Here is a 19,330-nt window from a genome sequence, read left to right as displayed (position 1 = left end):
GAGAGGAGGAGGAAAAACAGGAGCCTTACGTCAAGCACGTACTGGCAGCCGTAAGCGGCTCGACCTATCCCCGTCGCCGACGCTCTTGGCCCGGACGGAACGGCTGAACGGGATTGGCTAGCTGTCTGAGGCTTAACCAGCCTTGTCAGCCTAATACATAAGGAAGCGTATATTGGGCTTCCTGGTACTCTAATAGCTTAGGCGAGGTAACGGGTAACGGGTGAAGGCAGCCAGCCAGCCGGAAAGTTGACTGACGCTACGCAGATGACGTACGCGCGCGTCTTCTTCTTCTCCTCCCCCCGGTTTTCCACCTGCCGCTCCTACGCACTTGGCGTAGCGTTGCCCTTCTTTCCCCCCCTTACTACGCACTTGGCGCAGCGAGATGCTCTTATTGGCAAAAATCAGGGAAGAGATGCGATTCGCTCGCGACAGGAAAGCCGACAACAGGGATGCACCATGTGCGGGGAGGAGGGGAAGGTGGATTTCGAGAACAGAGAAGGGGTGGGTGGGGAGGAAAGAACAGGAGGAGGAGGAGGAGGAGGTGGAGGCAAAGCCGCTCAGGTGCCTCGGCCGACCTCTCTCTCTCTCCCTTCGCCTCAGCTCAGTCGCTGCCTCTCCGCCTTTTGCCTTGGCGGGTGTGCAGGAGAGTCCAGGTAAAAAAAAGGGGGGGTTGCTCGGAAGGCTCTTGGTGCAATGCCGCAGGCTGGTGGCGGCAGATTGTACCATTTCCTCCGGCTCCCCTCCTCCTCGTGCACACTGCGGCGGAGGCTGCCCCCTCCTCTCTTTTTTTTTTTTTTGCACGGCACGGCAATAGCGGCCAAATCATAACAAGATTAGGAGGACAGGCCGGCAAACCCCTGCTGCATGCCTGAGGAGGACCCGCCTGGCCGGGAAAGGCAAGCGGACGCCGCCGCCACCGCCCCCGCCCCCCATCCTTCCACCACCATGTCGGTCGCCTTTGCTTCCGCACGCCCGAGAGGCAAAGGAGAGGTCACCCAGCAGACTATCCAGAAGGTAACGAAAAATAAAGACGACCCCCTTCCCCCCCCCAAAAAAAAATAAACGTGGGGGAGGAAGGGAGGGGGGGGTCTTCAATAGAGACCGCCAGATGTGGGTATCCCAGGGAGGGAGGGCGGGCGAGGGGCGTGCATCCAGCTTCCCCGAACCCTCTTCAGCAGCCGGAGATGCATCGCTTCTTCTTCCTCCTCCTCCTCTTCCTCCGAGGCTCCGGCTCCCAACGGGCGTTTTGCAAAAGGGAAAGCTGCTGTTGCTGCAAGGACCGGGGCAAAAAGGCAGAAGAGAACAAAGCCGAAGCCTCCCGAACCTCTCGGGGACACTCGCTCCCCCTCTTTTTTGGGGGGAGCCAGCCCGGTTCTGCGTGGTTTGGCTTGGCGGGCGCATTGCAGATCCGCCGGGCGGGGGCGGTGGGCTCGGCCGGCCGAGGAGCCGGACCCGGGGCGTCGCTTTTGACAGCGCTCCAGCCTTGCGCGGCGGGGAAGGATAAAAGGGCGAGGGAGGGTTGAGAAGCAGCCCCTGCCCGACGCATCTTCTTTCTTGGAGTGGTGGGGGAGAGAGAAGGTTCGGGGGTGGGGGTGGATTTCACGCGAAGAGCGGCGGTGCGCGCCCGGTTGTCGGAATGGGAACTGGAATGGAGGGGAGGGGGCTTTATTATTGTTTGCAGGTGGGAACGCGTGCAGCGGTGGCCAGCTCCCCGCGGGGGGGGGGGGAGTGGGCGGTATTCCCTTTCGGGTTCCCTTTTTAGGGGAGAGGGTCGCCTGTCTTCTCTGTAAGGCTGCTATCTATCTATCTATCTATCTATCTATCTATCTATCTATCTATCTATCTATCTATCTATCTATCTATCTATCTATCTATCTATCTATCTATCATCTATCTATTGTTACATTCATTCATTCCTTCATTCAGTTGGAAATCAACCACTAAAGGCTGGTCGACTGGGATGGGGGTGTGTGAATTGAATCCCCTCCTCATCGGAGTGAGGAAAGAAGGAGGCAGGTGCTCCCCCCTCCCTGAGTTTGGGAGAGCAAAGCGAGGTCCCTCCAGGTGTTATCCAGCTGCGTTTCCCAGGGAAGGACCTCCTAGTCCTTATACTGGGAGCTACCAGCCAGCCTGGAACTGCTGAAGCTTAAACAATACCCGGGATTTTCAGGGCCCGCCCTCCAGCAGGCCACCCACCTTCCCAGGAGCAAGGATGATCCACTGGGCTTTCCCCCCATGTGCCGAGACTACATCTCCCAGCATCCTCAGCCACCACGACCCAAGAAGGTGTTTTTGGAATCTTGAAAGAAAAGCTTTGATGTTTTTTGTCCTTGTGTTTGACCACGAGGAAGATGAGAGGATGGAGCATCAGGTGGAGGGACATGAGGATGGAGCATCAGGTTGGAAGGGACCTTGAAAGTCTTCTAGTCCAAACCTCCTGTCATGATGGACAAATTCCTGTTTTGAAAATGTTCACGGATGGAGCACAAATGGAGCATCTAGGAAGTGGGATGTTCACTGCTGAATAGCTGGGACAATCAGGGACCAATCCTTTTTCCTGTGTTGCAAAATGTTTTAACAGTTTTATCAGAGTACCATTTCATTTACCAGAGTACCATTTACCAGAGTACCATTTCATTCCAATCCCTTCTTGAAAGCCTCCAGGGATGAAGCTCCCGCAACTTCCGAAGGCAAGGTGTTCCGCGGGTTGATTGTTCTCGCTGTCAGAAAATTTCTCCTTATTTCCAGCTTGAACCTCCCCTTGTTCAGTTTCCATCCATTCCTTATCTAGCCTACAGGTGCTTTAGAAAATAGATTGACCCCCTCCTCTCGGTGGTAGCCCCTCAGATATTGGAAGACTGCTATCCTGTCTCCTCTGGTCCTTCTCTTCCCTAGACTAGCCAGGCCCATTCCTGCAATCGTTCATCATATGTTTTAGCCTCCAGACCCCTAATCATCTTGGTTGCTCTTCTCTGCACTCTTTCTAGAGTCTCATGTACTTGTCAAACCTATCACAGCTTGTACTCCTAAATAGAAATTATGATCCTTGGCTCCATTTGTTGAGAGAGGTACAGGTTTATTAGAAGTCAAGTGTATTGCATGCATAGCCAGAACTGAGAATCGCGCACCAAAATCCCTGAGTTCAACTTTTCCCTCCCTTAACTATATCCCATTCCTGTCACCTCCCCCCCCGTCCAATCAGGTTGAAGCAAGATGTTTTCAGGTGGTCATTTCAAGTATAGGTTGGTGTGCATTCTTTTTTTCTCCCAGCCGGATGACCTTGAAGCAGAGTCTCAGGAAGATACAGCAGTTAAAACTTTCGCTTTCCCCTCTAAAGCATTCCCCCTCTCATCCACCCTACCCCATGGCAGACTGTCACTGCATGGTTATGAAGCCTAACAAGCGTGAGGTGACAGCTGACAGTACTTAAAAGAAAAATCATCCTAGACATAAATCATCCTATTATTATCGGCTGGAATCAGTCTTGTGCACAAATGAAGCCATCTTTACTGAAGATTACTGACTGTAATCTACTATGCTGGTCTAATCTAGTTGGTTTATAGATTTTGTTTTTAATTTCCTAGTTCACAGGAAAAGGAGTGACTGGCCAAAGTCATCCATCCAGTCTCTGTGCCTCTGGTTGGACTAGGAGTGTCCTAATTCACCGTTCAAATGGTATACCTCAGTGGCATTCTTATTTCCAGGTAGTCCTCAACTTACGACCACAACTGAGCCCAAATTTCTGTTGCCAAGTGAGACAATTGTTAACTGAGTTTTGACCCACGTGTCCCCAGGATAATGTTGCAGGATCCAATCTGGGTCGGTCACTATGACCTGGACGACGGGAGATCTCCACAGATGGTCCATGGAGTTATTTGTTGCAGGATCCAATCTGGGTCGGTCACCGGGACCGGAGGTTTAGTCTTCCGAGCCTTTGGACTTATGCTGGAGCCCATCGTCAGGGAATTTCTCTCTACCGGAATGTGTGCTTTGGGAAATTCCTGGGGATGGGCTCCAGCATGAGTCTAAAAGCTCAGGAGACTAAACCTCTGGCCCCGGTGACCGACCCAGATTGGATCCTGCAACAAAAAACTCCATGGACCATCTGTGGAGATCTCCCGTCGTCCAGGTCATAGTTGCCCCAAAGGTGCTTTTTTCAAAAGGCAACTGGACTTTGCTTTTCCTTGAAGATGTTTCGCTTCTCATCCAAGAAGCTTCTTCAGTTCAGCTAGTTTTGACAGAACTGAAGAAGCTTCTTGGATGAGAAGCGAAATGTCTTCAAGAAAAGAAAAAACAAAAATCTTTTTGAAAAAAGTACTTTCGGGACAACTCCATTGACTGCTAAAGAGAAGGAAATGTGGCTCTTAAGGATGACATCAAAGTGGCAGATTGCCCAATTAATACCATGCCTTGTTTGGGTTTATACACAAAAAGCCATGTTTGCACACCCTTTAGTCTGTTTGATTAATTCAGCTGTGATTTATGGAACTAACACATTTTTTTTCTTGCTCTCTGTGATTCTTACAGCCACAGCTGGAGCTTTACATGCTAGGCTAAAATGCTGGAATCTAATCCTTTAGCTTGTTATTCAGGTTGTTCTGTGAATATAGCCATTTATTAAGCTAGCATAATGGCCTTGAATGTTTACAAGAATCATGCTTGCTTTCTTCAGCAGGTTCCCCCTTGTATTTTATTCATATTTATCTCTCTCACAATTTATGGGTGTGTTTTATATGTATTTTGCTTTGAGACTGGGTTCACACATCATTATGTTGAACCTCGGCTTGCTTTAACATGCTTAACACACAATAGTCTGACTTCTTGAAATATATATCTCCCAAATCAAAGAAAGAATGTTAAGGCCCCAAGTGAATCTAATGGCTGGTTTTGATTCTGGTTTACTCCAGTGTGTGAACTCATCCATTACGAATTGTGAACTGTGGTTTGATGCAATCTGAGATGTGACCATGTTTTTAACCCTATTTTCATAAACAAGTTACAGATAGTCCTCAACTTATGACTGCTCGCTTAGCAAAGTTCAAAGTTACGGCAGATTTATCTGGGGGTACTTACAACCCATAGACCAGAGGTGACATTCAGCAGGTTCTGACCAGTTCTGGAGAACCGGTAGCGGAAATTTTGAGTAGTTCAGAGAACCGGTAGCGGAAATTTTGAGTAGTTCAGAATACCATTTCTGACTGGCCTCACCGCCATCTATTCTCTGCTTCCCAAGTCCCAGCTGATTGGCCGGGCCTTCTTTTGTTAGTGGGGTGGGGAGGGAATGGAGATTTTACAGTATCCTTCCCCTGTTACGCCCACCAAGCCACGCCACCAAGCCACACCATGTCCATCAAGCCACACCTACAGAATCCCACCACTGCCATAGACAAAGTTCCAATGGCTGGAGCCCCTCCCCCTGCGGTCATGTGACCACATTTCATGTGCTTGTCAACCAAGCCACATTTGCAGATGTTTGCAGTCTTGTGGTAATATGATTGTGTTTTATGACCATTTGGCCAGAAATTGGCATTTACTTTGAGGTTTTTTTTAGGAAAAACTGCAGCCACAGCAAACAGAATAACAGCATTGGAAAGGACCTTGGAGGTCTTCTAGCCCAACCCCTTGCTCAGGCAGGAAACCCTATGTACCATTTCAGATAGATGGCTGTCCAGTCTCTTCTTAAAAACTTCCAGTGTTCTGGAGGCAATTTGTTCCATTTGTTCGCTGACAAGGAAATTTCTCCTTAGTTCTAGGTTGCTTTTCTCCTTCATTACTTTTTTGGTTTGTTTAACGACCACAGATTTGCTTAACAACCACTGCAAAAAAAAAAAAGTCATAAAATTAGGTCTTTAATGTTGCTGACCTGATTTTCAACTGTCATGATTTAAAACTGTGATGGGCATGCTCCATTATGGTCATAACTCAAAAGACTTACCTGTACAGGATGCATCAAACCATAATCCAGAAGGTGATCTACCATGGATACATTCAAGCAAAAGCAGCAAACTATGACATGGCTGCTTTCATGGGTGAACCTATTCAATACTGTCAACCGTGTTCAAAGCAAGGGGTTCCAAAAAGCAACGTGGCAGCCGCTACCATCTGACTGAAACTCTACCTTTTTATATATATATACATCATGGTGCAAATAAAAAGAAGTGGGATTTTGATTGCATGCTGCCTTTGGCACCTACCCTGCAGACCAGTTTTACATTTTGCAAACAAATTACAGGAGCCATTTGCAAGGTGGGAAAGACATATAAAATACGATTTGCCTATACATTTGAAGCATAACGTTTTAAAATGAAGAACTCCTAAGTTCAATATTAGCATCTTCTGCTGAAACGATCTCATCCTGCAGAACCTGGAGAAGATTTTGACCTTACAGAACCTTATTGATCAATAGAAATGATAATTGCTATCCTGTCAGAGCTGGAGAAGCTTCTTGGATGAGAAGTGAAACGTCTTCCCACCCCCCAAAAAAGTCCAGTTGCCTCCAGAAAAAGCATCTTTGGGACAACCATGACCTGGATGATCTCTACAGACTTTTAGCTATACAATTTGGGATGAACACTCTTTGAATGGTGTGGGAGTATGATTGGCATTTCCAGAGGGAAAAAAATTGCAGATTTCAGGAACCAGGAATATCACCCAGGTGACCCTGAAGGCACAGATAAACCTCCAAGTGCTTCAACAAGGATCTTCAAACTTGGCAGGTTTAAGACTTGTGGACTTCAATTCCCAGAATTCCTGAGCTAACATGAAGAGGAATTCTGGGAGTTGAAGTCCACAAGTCTGAAGGCTGTCAAGTTTGAAGACCCCTGCTTTAAAAGGATGCAAATGACCAGCTGTCTGCAAGGAATATAAATCCTTCCATTCCCCACTATCCTGTCAGAGCTGAAGAAGCTTCTTGGATGAGAAGCAAAACATCTTCAAAGAAAAAACAAGAAAGTCCAGTTGCCTCCTGTAAAAGCACCCTTGGGACAACTCTGACCTGGAAGACTACAGAGCTTTAGCAATGATAATGTTTAAAGATTTTGGTCCAGCTCCTTCTTTTAGCTCAATCCAACTCACGGGGGTGGTTGTTGTAGTGAAAACAGGTGGGAATGTTTGCTACGTACGCTGTCTCCAGCCCACAAAAAAAATTAAGGCAAGATAAATTTAAAAATTAAATGTAGATGATGGTGAAACATTTCATTCCATTAATGCAAATATTATTCCACTGCTTTTGCTAAATGCTGGTTTAGATTTCATAGTACTTAATGCATAAACATGGTTTGCAAGGAGTATCAAACATTTTAGCAGGATCAAATGAGGTTTCTCAGCTACCTTTCAATCAGTAATGGCTGGATCTCTTTTGTTGCTTTTAAATCCAGATGTTGGATGAAAATCACCATCTGATACAATGCATCATGGACTATCAGAGCAAGGGCAAAACAGCAGAATGTACTCAGTGAGTATGAATTTATAGGTTGATGCTAAAATATGATGAGCTTTATCATTTCCTGATCAACTGTCAGCAGATGAAAAGAACAATTGTATTATTGCTAATGTGGAGAATATCTGCAATTACATTGTCATGAGCCAGAATCTTCTCATTGTTCTTTATAGAGGGAGTGAAGGAGTCAAAAAAAAGTCAAGATGGCTGCAATCACATTTCCCATGCCCTGTTTCTTGTATATACTATGGCAGTTATCATGATTCTACTCCATAGACTCCCCTGCCTCTAACAGAGAGGTCTCCAAGCTTGACAAATTTACGACTTGTGGACTTCAACTCCCAGAATTCCTCAGACCGCTATGGGGATTCTTGGGAATTCCTGAGCTAGCCTGCTGGCTGAGGAATTCTGGGAGTTGAAGTCCACAAGTCTTAAATTGGCCACGCCTGGAGACCCTCCTACTTTCTAAAACATTCATCTCTAGAGGTGACTGTTTTCAACCATACCTCATTTACGTTATTTGGTCTGACATTTGTTTTAGATTTGTGCTACACCTCTAAATGAAATTCTAGCTTTATCATCAAAGTTGGTAGGGGGGCTCACCAACAGGTTAAAGCAACAGTTGGTCTCTCAACTGAAGCTGAACCTCAGATTGCCAAACCCAGTTGAGCTTAGTTGTTGTGTAACCAGGGGTGCAGGGGTGGGATGCTACCAGTTCTGCCCGGCTCTATAGAACTGGTAGCTCTGAAGAGCAGCAGACACGGAACCGGTTCCGTGTCTGCTGCTGTTTTGGCCCACCTGCCCACCTGGGCTCCTACCTTTCCTTTATTTCCTGCTTTTTCAACCTCAGGTGCTTTGCGTGGCACAGCTGAGGTTGAAAAAGCAGGAAAAAAAAGACTTTCCAAATGCTGTGCAGCTGCACGCAGTGCGTTTCAGCTGACTGGACGGCACAGCTAATGGGTTTTTTTTTTTTGCTGCTCCTCAGCTGTGTTACTCCCCAAAATAACATAGTAGGTAAGGACCTTTGCATTATGTTGACGCACCTGATCACTGAACCGGTTGTTATACCGGCAGCATCCCACCCCTGTGTGTAACTTCCACTTGGGTTCAGCAGACAACCAAGTGCAGTGTAATCAAATGCACACTAATTGTTTCACCCCCATTCGAACAGGCTACCTCCCTCAAACTGCAGAATTTTCTGGTGCTTTTCCCTTCCCCGCTTTCACCCCCCTTCCCATTTCAAGCGATTTCATTCCAGGGACTGGAATCCTCCAGGAATATTTAGCATCCATTTTAAGCTCCTCCCCCCCACCAACCCCCTCTTAAAATCCAGTGTTTGGGGAAAGTACCTCTGCACTGCATGTATTAATGCTGTGTCTCTGCCCCTCTGTCTTTATTAACTGATAGATGGAGGGGAATATTAGTAGCTCAGGGTTGACATGAGGGGTCCTTGATGCTCTCTGAGCTTGGTGGTTTCCTTGCAGACATTTCATTACCCAAACTAGGTAGCCTCGTCAGTGCAGCAATGATACACTGATGATGTTACCTAGTTGGGTAATGAAATGTCTGCAAGAAAACAACAAAGCTCAAAGACTAAGGAACTCTTAGTAACTGACTCTTTACCTTTCATGTCATGTAATATAGGACAAAGATGAATGTGTCAGTTTTGATGCACAAAAATGAAGGAGTTGGCTACAAGGATCAAAAATACAATGCATCGAACATTTTTGATTCTTAGGGTGACATTTTAGCAGTTTCAGGATAAATTATTGCTACTTATTAAAGTTAAGCAGGTGAGGGTTTTTTGGCGGGGATTTGATGGTAGCAAACATGCTTGGGATTTTAAAGAAAAAGGGCCAAATTCAGATGCAGGTTTAAAAGGATAAATGTTTCCAACACAGTTTTCTTTTTCTCAGATATGCTGTTTTCTTTTGTCTATAGATACCAACAAATCTTACACAGAAATCTGGTTTACCTGGCCACCATAGCAGACTCTAATCAGAATATGCAGTCCTTGCTGCCTGCTGTAAGTATCTGCATGTGAGTCAAACCAAGTTTATTGCTGAATGAGTCAATTCAAAAGAAGTCTCATCAGTTTGAGCAGAATCCTTTGGTTGTGCTTTATGGGAGGTAGGGGAACAACCAGAAAGACACCTGATGTGTGGATTGCAGTAGAATTAAAGTTTTTGTGTTATGGACTAAAAGATGTTGGGTATGGTTTATACCTGTACATGAGGACACACAAAGGATCTGATGAAGGAAAATATTTGTAGCTCAGGGTGAAATGAGGGGTCCTTTATTTTCTCTCTGAGCTTGATTGTTTTCTTGCAGATGTTTCATTCCTTAAACTAGGTAACATCAGCAGCGCACCAATGACACACTGATGATATTACCTTGTTAGGTAATGAAACGTTTGCAAGACAACAACCAAGCTCAGAGAGTTCCAAGAATCCACGCTTCACAATGTGACCATGTAACACCTCTGTGAGTCACCCTGCCTGCCAGGAAAGAGCAATTAAAAGTGCTGGTGACCACCTATAAAGCCCTGCATAGCCCAGAACCAGGTTATCTGCAGGGCCATCTCTCTCTGTCCCTATTTGCCATACCAGAACTGTCAAAATCAATGTCCTCTGGCTTCCATCTATTAGACAGTGCCATCTAGTGGCACCTAGGAGTTATGTCTCCACTATTGTTGCCCCTGAAATAGCATCCCCAACCTTATTGGCCTTCTGTAAATCATTAAACCTAGATGTGATCACATTTTTTTTTCTTTCGACCCTAACCTAAAAAATAGAGGAGGAGGATGATAGCAATAGCACTTAGACTTATATACCGCTTCACAGTGCTTTACAGCCCTCTCTAAGCCAGGGGTCTCCAACCTTGGCCACTTGAAGACTTGTGGACTTCAACTCCCAGAATTCCTCAGCCAGCAAACCAGCAAAAAGCTGGCTAAAGGATTCTGGGAGTTGAAGTCCACAAGTCTTCAAGTGGCCAAGGTTGGAGACCCCCTGCTCTAAGCGGTCTACAGAATCAGCCCATTGCCCCGAACAATCTGGGTCCTCATTTTACCAACCTTGGAAGAATGGAAGGCTGAGTCAACCTTGAGCCTGTCAGGATTGAACTGTTGGCAGTCGGCAGATTTAGCCTGCAGTACTGCATTCTAACCACAGCGCCACCATGGCTGTTACGTTGATTATGATGATTATTTGTCTTGTTTACATTGTGTTTCATTCTTTTGAGTTTAAGTTTTTCGGTGATCTATCTAGAGTCATGATGGCGAGATGGGCACCTAACTAGAGGTAATCCTCAACTTACAACAGTTCATTTAGTGATCATTCAGAGTTACAAAGGCACTGAAAGAAATGACTTATGGCCATTCTTGTACAGTTACAACCTTTGTAACATCCCTGTGATCAAGTAATCAGAAATTAGATGCTTTGCAACTGGCATGTATTTATGATGTTTGCAGTGTCCTGGGGTGATGTGATCCCCTTTTGTGACCGTTTGACAAAGATAGTCAATGGGGAAGCCAGATTCATTTAACAACTGTTTTGCTAGCTTATCAACTGCAATGATTCACTTAACAACGGAGGCAAGAAAGGTACTAAAATGTGGCAAAACTCATTTAACAAATGCCTCGCTTAACAGCAGAAATTTTGGGCTCAGTTGTGGTTGTAAGTCAAGGATTACCTGTATATCAGTTGTATCCATCCATCCATCCATGAAGAAAGAAAGAAAAACCCAGCTCCTTTATGAAACACTTCGTCTTTTTGTTCCTCTCTCACAGCCACCAACACAAAACATGAACCTCGGCCCAGCTGGAATGAGTCAGAGTGCCTCCAATCAGTCTCTCCATTCACAGAGCAACCTCAGTGATGCAATCAGCACGGGGCTTCCAACATCATCTCTCATGCAGAGCCAAATTAGCAATGGTAAGTGGTCCATGGTTGCCTGGCAACTGCATCATGGCTGCTTGGAGCTGGTTTTAAAACTAATCAAGGTTGAGTGTTTAGAGCTGGCTGGGGTATTCTGGGAGTTGAAATCCAGGTACCTTAAAGTGACCAAGATTGAGCAAAACACATTTTTAAAACCATGGGGGAAAATGTTTGCATCAGTTTATATAGCAGCGGCTAGGATTCTGCAACCACCATTGTTGCAGGAGGCCCAGATTGTGGGAAGCTAAGCGTGAAAATGTTTGATCCTGTCTCAGATCAGTGTTGAGCCATTTCACCTTCCATTTGCATTGCAAGAATATTCCAGAAAACGTTTGTGTGCAGAAGAAAAGGGGTGGGAAATCAAAGAAATTAAGAAGACTTAACAATTTGTTATTGCATAACCTTTCAGGGTTCACAGTCATAGGATGTTATTGTCCCTGTTTTGTTATTTCTGTATCTGCTTGCCTGCTTGCCTATCCATCCATCTATCATCTGTCTGTCTCTCTCATCTATCTCTATCTCTAATATATATAAATAAATATATATATAATATATATAAAATCTGCCTTTATTATATCTATCTACTTATGTTTGTCTGTGTGTTTTATCTTTGTATTTATCTATCTACCAATCTATCTATCCATCTATCATCTGTCTGTCTCTCTCATCTATCTCTATCTCTAATATATATAAATAAATAAATATATATAATATATATAAAATCTGCCTTTATTATATCTATCTACTTATGTTTATCTGTGTGTTTTATCTTTGTATTTATCTATCTACCAATCTATCTATCCATCTATCATCTGTCTGTCTGTCTTTCTATCCATCCATCCAATCTAATCTAATCTAATCTAATCTAATCTAATCTATCTAATCTAGAGACCTCTTGAATTCCCAAATAATTCTGGGCATCTAACATCCCAAAGCAAGAAACAATAAAATGAAGGCAGTGCCAGAAGACATTTCATTCATGTCTACCCTAGTTACTTGCTATTTACCATAAAAAGATGAAAATCATACAACTAAAACATTAAGAATCAGTGGCTCAGTGGCTAAGGCGCTGAGGTTGTCGATCAGAAAGGTCAGCAGTTCGGCGGTTTGAATCCCTAGCGCTGCGTAACAGAGTGAGCTCCCATTACTTGTCCCAGCTTCTGCCAACCTAGCAGTTCGAAAGCATGTAAAAATGCAAGTAGAAAAATAGGGTGGGAAGGTAACAGCGCTCCGTGCACCTTCCGCGTTTAGTCATGCTGGCCACATGACCACGGAGACGTCTTCGGAGAGTGCTGGCTCTTCAGCTTTGAAACTGAGATGAACACCGCCCCCTAGAGTCGGGAACAACTAGCACGTATGTGTGAGGGGAACCTTTACTTAATTGAAAGTCTGTCTAAGAGAAGCGCCTTTCAAGACTTTTAAAAAGCGAGCCAAGAGGTCAGGCCCCTCAACTCAACAAGCATTATGTTGCAAGGAATTGCAAGGACCCAGAGAAAGCAACATGAGATTTTTGGTTTGGTTTGGTTTGGTTTTCTTTGCCCCTTCTTTGCAGACACGGTGATTGATCAAAAAGTATTGCATCCTGAACGTCTTTTTTTCTTCTTCTTTCTGCTTGCTTTCTACCTAGGTCCCAACCACGTGTCTATGCAGCAGTCAGGTCAGAGTACCATGCCCACGACTTCCCTGAGCATGACTCTCAGTAGCCATGGAACTGGGCCCAGTTATAGCCACACGGTGCCTGCATCTCAGAGCGTTGCCATGCAAGGCCAGGGATCGATTGGCAACTACGTCTCGCGAGCAAATCTCAGCATGCAATCCAACCCAGGTACGGTGGACTTAACCTTTGCCCTGCTTAGATCAATGCAGCCTCTTTGGTCTACAAGTGCCCACTTTGGCTTTCAATAATGGCAATCAATTTGTGACATCAATTCATTGATTAAACCACCCAACGAGATGCAGTGGAGTGGTGAGAAAAGTAAAAGTCCTGCAATTAGAGAGGAAAAAAGCAAATGCAGAGGTCAAGAATAGGAATATTTAGGGGATCAACCTATTTTCCAAAGCACCTGAAGGCCAGACAAGGAATAATGGATGGGAACTGATCAAGGAGAGATTCAATTAGAAATAAGGAGAAATTTTCTGGCAGTGAGAACAAACAACCAGTGGAACAGCTTGCCTTCAGAAGTTGTGGGAGCTTCATTACTGGAGGCTTTCAAGAAGAGACTGGACTGCCATCTGTTAGAAATGGATAGGGTCTCCTGTTTGGGTAGGGGATTGGACTAGATGACCTACAAAGTCCCTTTCAACTCTTATTCTGTTGAGTACCTAGCTCAGCAGTAGTAACTGTGAGAGGAATCTAGGTGTTAATGTTAATACTATTGGTTTCTTTCTCTGGAACTTAGCATGCCTAGTTTGTTCTGACCAAGGCTTCCTGAGACATTAACAATCATGCTGTACTCAAAAACCTTTTTTTTTTTATTTCAACGGCTGTGAATTATATGCATTCACAACCCATAATGAGTCCCAAACAGTTTATGAATAGTCCAACAGAAGTCTGCCACAGTCTTTCAGGATAAGGATGATAAGCACCCACCTTTATCACCCTTGAAATGCTGCCAATGACTAAATTGCCAATTAGCTGTACAAGGCCAAACAGAGCACAAAATCAATACGGAGCTTCAGAGTTTAAACTGACCAGAACGAACAAAGTTGCTTCCTGCAAAGGCTCATGTCTCTTTGCTCCTCCTTTATGGCTTATGGGAGGGGCCAATCATCTCTAAGCCTTACTCCCGTGTCGCCCCTTTTGTCTTAACTGTTCTTGCCTTCTGACAGCTCTGTGCAAGTGCACACTGGGAACAGGCTCCCCCTGTTCCTCTGCCTTGCTGCTGTCAGATTCTGGAGGCTCCAGAGTCAGCACATAACTCTCAGATGGTCCTGGTCCCATCTCTGTGTTGGACACAGATCCCTCGTCTGAATCCTCCCCAGACTCCAGGACTGGCCCATGTTCCTCCCCACTGTCCAACTCTGCTGCCAGCTTCTCAGGCCGCCGGCGGATCACAACACAGTCAACCCAAGCAGTCTTGGTTAATTAATGGGGTTAATGGTTTAGGAGTTTGTGCAAACTCAGAAACTGGGTTAGTTCAGCAGCCAAGTTGAGCATGTCGTGGGAACCCAGCTTGCAATTCTTTGTGTTGCAGTTTCCATGATTCACCAGCAAGCAGCAACATCCCATTACAACTCTCCGCAAGCGGGAACCCAACATTACCAAGGGCAGTCTTCCATTGCCATGATGAGCCAGAGTAATCAAGGAAACAGCCTCATGGGGCAGCGGCCAATGGGCTCTTACCGAGCTTCACAGCAAGGTGAGTGTAAAAAGGGGAGGGGGGTGCTTCCAGATGGATAAAGATTCCCAGAGACCCTTGTGCAAATTGCAAGCAGCAACCTTCTCAATACTTGTGAGGATCCCTGTCTATGGCACCCCAAGGAAAGCCGTTGGAAACAAAACAACAGACAGTCTAGCACTGATGATGTTACCTAGTTAGGGTAATGAAATGTCTGCAAGAAAACAAGCTAGCTCAGAGAGCACCTAGGAATCCACAAAATAACAGACACTCTAATCTATTAATTGGTTCAGTTGGCAGAATTCATGAAACCTTACCCCTTTAATCTTAATAAATCAGGGGTGTCAACCTCAGGGCCTGCGGGCCAGATCTGGCCCGCGGGGTGCTTAAATCTGGCCCATGGGGCCAGCCTGGAAATAGCAAAGGCCAGCCCTTGGTGCCTCTGGCAGCCAAAACAGGGTATGGAGGGGCCACACGTAGTGGTGGGATTCTACCAGTTCGCACCTATTCATTAGAACCGGATGTTAATATTCTAAGCAGTTCAGAGAACCGGTTAGAAGAAATTACTGGCCTAATCCTGTAAGGAAGGCAGGAAGGAAACATTCTGGTGTTGCTTACAGAAACTGCCTCTCCGTTAACCCTTATTACATTCTCGGCAGGACTAGACTTCCTGTCTCTGGAACTTCTCTGGAGGTTTTTTCCCCTCCTTTGCTGGTACTTTGCTTGTGTGGAGTGACCATTCAAAGTTACACTGGCACTGAAAAAAGTGACTTATGACAATTTTTCACACTTACAACTGTTGCAGCATCCCCACAGTCATGAGAGGCCAGGCGAGGAGAGGCGTGCCTCGATGTGAGTGATATTGAATTGGCCATGCCCAGCCAATAACATGACCACCAAGCCATGCCCACCAACTAAGCCACGCCCACAGAACCGGTTGTTAAAAAAATTGAATCTCACCCCTGGCCACACGGGGCCCCTCTGTGCCCCGTTTTTGGCCTGGATGGCTTCCTGTAGCACTCTACCGGCCAAAACGTGGCGCAGGAGGGCACATGAGGCCTCCCCGCGCCCCATTTTGTCCAGCAAGGTGCTGCAGGAGGCCGTCCTAGATGAAAACAAGGTGGGGAACGTTGCACACCCCGCTGCACCCCGTTTTGGCCAGCGGTGCCGCAGGACGCTGTCCAGGCTGAAAACAGCACGTGGGGAGGCCTCGTGTGGCCCGCTGTGTCCTGTTTTCATTGGCAAGATGCTGCAGGAGGCCATGTCCCCCCACTCCCCTCCCGGCCCACAGAGGAGAATTACAATGCTGATCCGGCCCTTGAAGAAATCCAGTTTGACGCCCCTGCAATAAATCTTGCTAAAAAGGAGTCTGAAAATCGTAGTTGGAAAAGCATTACTTTTAATTCAAGTCTCCCGAAAGGCTTTGATGGTAGCAATAGCAATTAGACTTACATGCTGCCCCGAAGTGCTTTTACAGCACTCTCTCTGGGTGGTTTACAATGTAGAAGCATTATTTGCTTACTACCTCCAACAACCTGGGTCCTCATTTTACAGACTTCAGAAGGACAGAAAGCTGAGTCAATCTTGAGCTGGTTAGGATCGAACTCCAGGCTGTGGGCAGAGTTTGCCTGCAATACTGCATTCCAACCACTGCGCCAGTCCTTACGACAGGGGTCTCCAACCTTGGCAACGTTCACCAGGCTTCAAGTTGCCAAGGTTGGAGACCCCTGCCTTACGAAGCCTCCTCCTTTGAACAGTTGGGTGTAATGGTTAAGGCATCAGGATAGCAACTGGGAGACGGTGAGTTCTAGTCCTGCCTTGAGCATGAAACCACCTATCACTTTCTCTCAGCCTAGGAAGGAGGCGATAGCAAAGGGGGCTCCAACCCCCAGTCCATGGACCAGCACCAGGCCACGGCACTGCCAGAAACTGGGCTGTGCAAACAAGCGAAGCCCCATCCGTGGGATGCAGGCAGCGTGCAAAACCACGCCTCTTCCAGTCCCTGGGGCCCAAAAATTTGGGGGCCACTGCAATAGCAGACCAAACCACTTCTGAAGAATCTTGCCAACAAAACTGCAGAGACTTGCCCAGGAAATCTCTGAAAATTAGACATAGTTGAATGGAAGGAAGAAAACAAGCCACCCTTCTGGATGTCCAATAAACCGGAAAGATAATACTTTGTAAACATAATCTCATCTAAAGATCCTAAGACACATATTTAACATTTTTAAAAACATTAACCCACTTTCAACGGTTCATTCCAAATTTCTCACCGAGTTCCATGGTCTGACTTACTGATGATATTCTTCAGTTGCCTATAAAAACAGGCTAAGGTTAGAGTCATAAGAACATCTTTTCAACTCTAATCCCAATGTAGGAATTTTCAGTGCCGCTGACACTCTTAATATTCTTCTGTGTCTTTCAGGTTCTTCTCAGCAGTACATGGGTCAGGAGGAATATTATAGTGAGCAATACAGTCATGGACAAGGATCTTCAGAACCCATGAACCAGCAATATTATCCTGACGGTAATGGTGCTGAACAGGGAGAGATGTATGCCCACATGGCACTGAATTGCAAGAGGCTTAGGACATAAAATAAAACGATAAACTAGATGACCTGAAAATAGGAATAGAATAGAATAGAATAGAATAGAATAGAATAGAATAGAATAGAATAGAATAGAATAGAGAATGGACTGGACTTGACTGGACTGGAATAGAATAGAATAGAGAATGGACTGGACTGGACTGGACTGGACTGGACTGGACTGGACTGGACTGGACTGGACTAGACTAGAATAGAATAGAATAGAATAGAATAGAATAGAATAGAATAGAATAGAATAGAATAGAATAGAATAGAATAGAACAGAACAGAACAGAACAGAATAGAATAGAATAGAGGATGGGATGGAATGGAATGGAATGGAATAGAATAGAATAGAATAGAATAGAATAGAATAGAATAGAATAGAATAGAATAGAATAGAATAGAATATGGAGTAGAATGGAATGGAATGGAATGGAATAGAATAGAATAGAATAGAATAGAATAGAATAGAATAGAATAGAATAGAATAGAATATGGAGTGGAATAGAATGGAATGGAATGGAATGGAATGAAAGGAACGGAACGGAACAGAACAGAACAGAACAGAACAGAACAGAACAGAATATGGAATGGAATGGAATGGAATGGAATGGAATAGAATAGAATAGAATAGAATAGAATAGAATAGAATAGAATAGAATAGAATAGAATAGGACCTTGGAGGTCTTCTACTCCAATCCCCTGCTCAGGCACGTAACCCTATACCATTTCAGACTGAGGTGGCCCAGAGGTGAAGTTTTCGCCTCACAATTGGAGGCTGTGAGTTCAATCCTAGGTAGAAGCTAATATTTGGAATAGACTGTCCTGCTCGATCAGGGGGTTGGACTAGATGACCTCCAAGGTCCCTTCCAACTCTGTTATTCTATGATCAAATAAATGGTTGTCCAATCTCTTCTTAAAAACTTCCAGTGTGGGAACACCCACAACTTCTGGAGGCAAGCAGGAAGTTTCCCCTTAATTCCAGGTTGCTTCTCTCCTTGATTAGTTTCCACCCGTTGCTTCTTGTCAGCTGCTTTGGAGAATAGCTTGACTCCCTCTTCTTTGTGGCAGCCCCTGAGATATTGGAACACTGCTATCGTGTCACCCCTAGTCCTTCTTTTCATCAATCTAGACATACCCAATTCCAGCAACCGTTCTTTACCAGGGGTCTCCAAACACCAGTCTCTGGACCGACACTGCGCCTGACATGCCAGAAACTGGTCCAAACGAAGCTCCATCCATGGGATGCAGGCAGTACACAAAACCCACGCCCCCTCCGGTCCATGGAAAAACCTCTCTCCATGGAGCCGGTCCCTGGTGCCCCAAAGGTTGGGGGGGGGAGCGTGCTGATTTAAACTACAGATAGTCCTCGACTTACGACCACAATGGATCCCAAAATTTCTCTGCTGTTAAATGAGACATTTGGCAAGTGAGTTTTGCCCCATTTTACGACCTTTCTTGCCACAGTTCTTAAGTGAATCACTGCGGTTGATAAGTTAGTAACCCCTTGGTTAAGAAAATCTGTCTTCCCCATTGGCTTTGCTTGTCAGAAGGTCGCAAAAGGGGATTACATGACCCCAGGGATACAGCAATGGTCATAAATATGAACCAATTGCCGAGCATCTGTATTTTGATCACGTAACCATGGGGATGCCGCAAAGGTCGTAAGTGTGAAAAATGGTCATGTCACATTTTCCAGTGCTGTCGTAGGTTTGAAGGTCACTAAATGAACTGTTGTGTAAGTCGAAGCCTACCTGTATATGCATCTATAGAGGTCAGCATTGTGGAGGACAGATTAATCTGTGCCACCATGCACACTCTTCCGTTGTTTAATCTCAGCCGTGTGCATTTAACACATTTAGAGGTGACCAGTACGAAGGGTAGAATAATCTAATAATCTCCATGCTGTAATTGTTTAATTTAAACTACCTGCATCAACTCATTTAGAGCAGGGGTCCCCAACCACCGGTCCGCGGACCGGTACCGTCCGTGGAACAAGTCCTACCGGGCCGCTGGCTTGCTGGCGCC

General features: G+C 45.5%; 1 protein-coding gene and 1 long non-coding RNA gene across 5 annotated transcripts in view; one reads left to right on the top strand and one right to left on the bottom strand.

The window, feature by feature from the left end:
- Nucleotides 1-421: 421 nt before the first annotated feature.
- SS18L1 (SS18L1 subunit of BAF chromatin remodeling complex) overlaps nucleotides 422-19,330 on the top strand; it is a 28,055-nt gene continuing 9,146 nt past the window's right edge. The window contains exons 1-7 of one of the 3 annotated variants that reach the window (XM_087959205.1): nucleotides 422-1,014; nucleotides 7,377-7,453; nucleotides 9,380-9,464; nucleotides 11,226-11,370; nucleotides 13,001-13,198; nucleotides 14,568-14,732; nucleotides 17,137-17,238. In XM_087959205.1, the coding sequence (XP_087815331.1) occupies nucleotides 865-1,014; nucleotides 7,377-7,453; nucleotides 9,380-9,464; nucleotides 11,226-11,370; nucleotides 13,001-13,198; nucleotides 14,568-14,732; nucleotides 17,137-17,238 (922 nt within the window). In that variant the 5' untranslated portion in view covers nucleotides 422-864. The remainder of the gene's footprint in view (nucleotides 1,015-7,376; nucleotides 7,454-9,379; nucleotides 9,465-11,225; nucleotides 11,371-13,000; nucleotides 13,199-14,567; nucleotides 14,733-17,136; nucleotides 17,239-19,330) is intronic. The other 2 variants (XM_087959204.1, XM_087959206.1) reach the window with 2 other exon arrangements.
- LOC148131082 (uncharacterized) overlaps nucleotides 3,906-19,330 on the bottom strand; it is a 32,924-nt gene continuing 17,499 nt past the window's right edge. For both annotated transcript variants that reach the window (XR_015748424.1, XR_015748423.1), the window contains exon 3: nucleotides 3,906-5,816. This is a non-coding gene — a long non-coding RNA (uncharacterized LOC148131082). The remainder of the gene's footprint in view (nucleotides 5,817-19,330) is intronic.

This window comes from Notechis scutatus, chromosome 3, assembly GCF_049901735.1.
Source record: "Notechis scutatus isolate UNSWTSFEM ecotype Mainland chromosome 3, rNotScu1.2, whole genome shotgun sequence".
Lineage (NCBI taxonomy): Eukaryota > Metazoa > Chordata > Lepidosauria > Squamata > Elapidae > Notechis > Notechis scutatus.
Note: the sequence above shows the minus strand (reverse complement) of the source record. Positions and strands in the feature narration are given on the sequence as shown.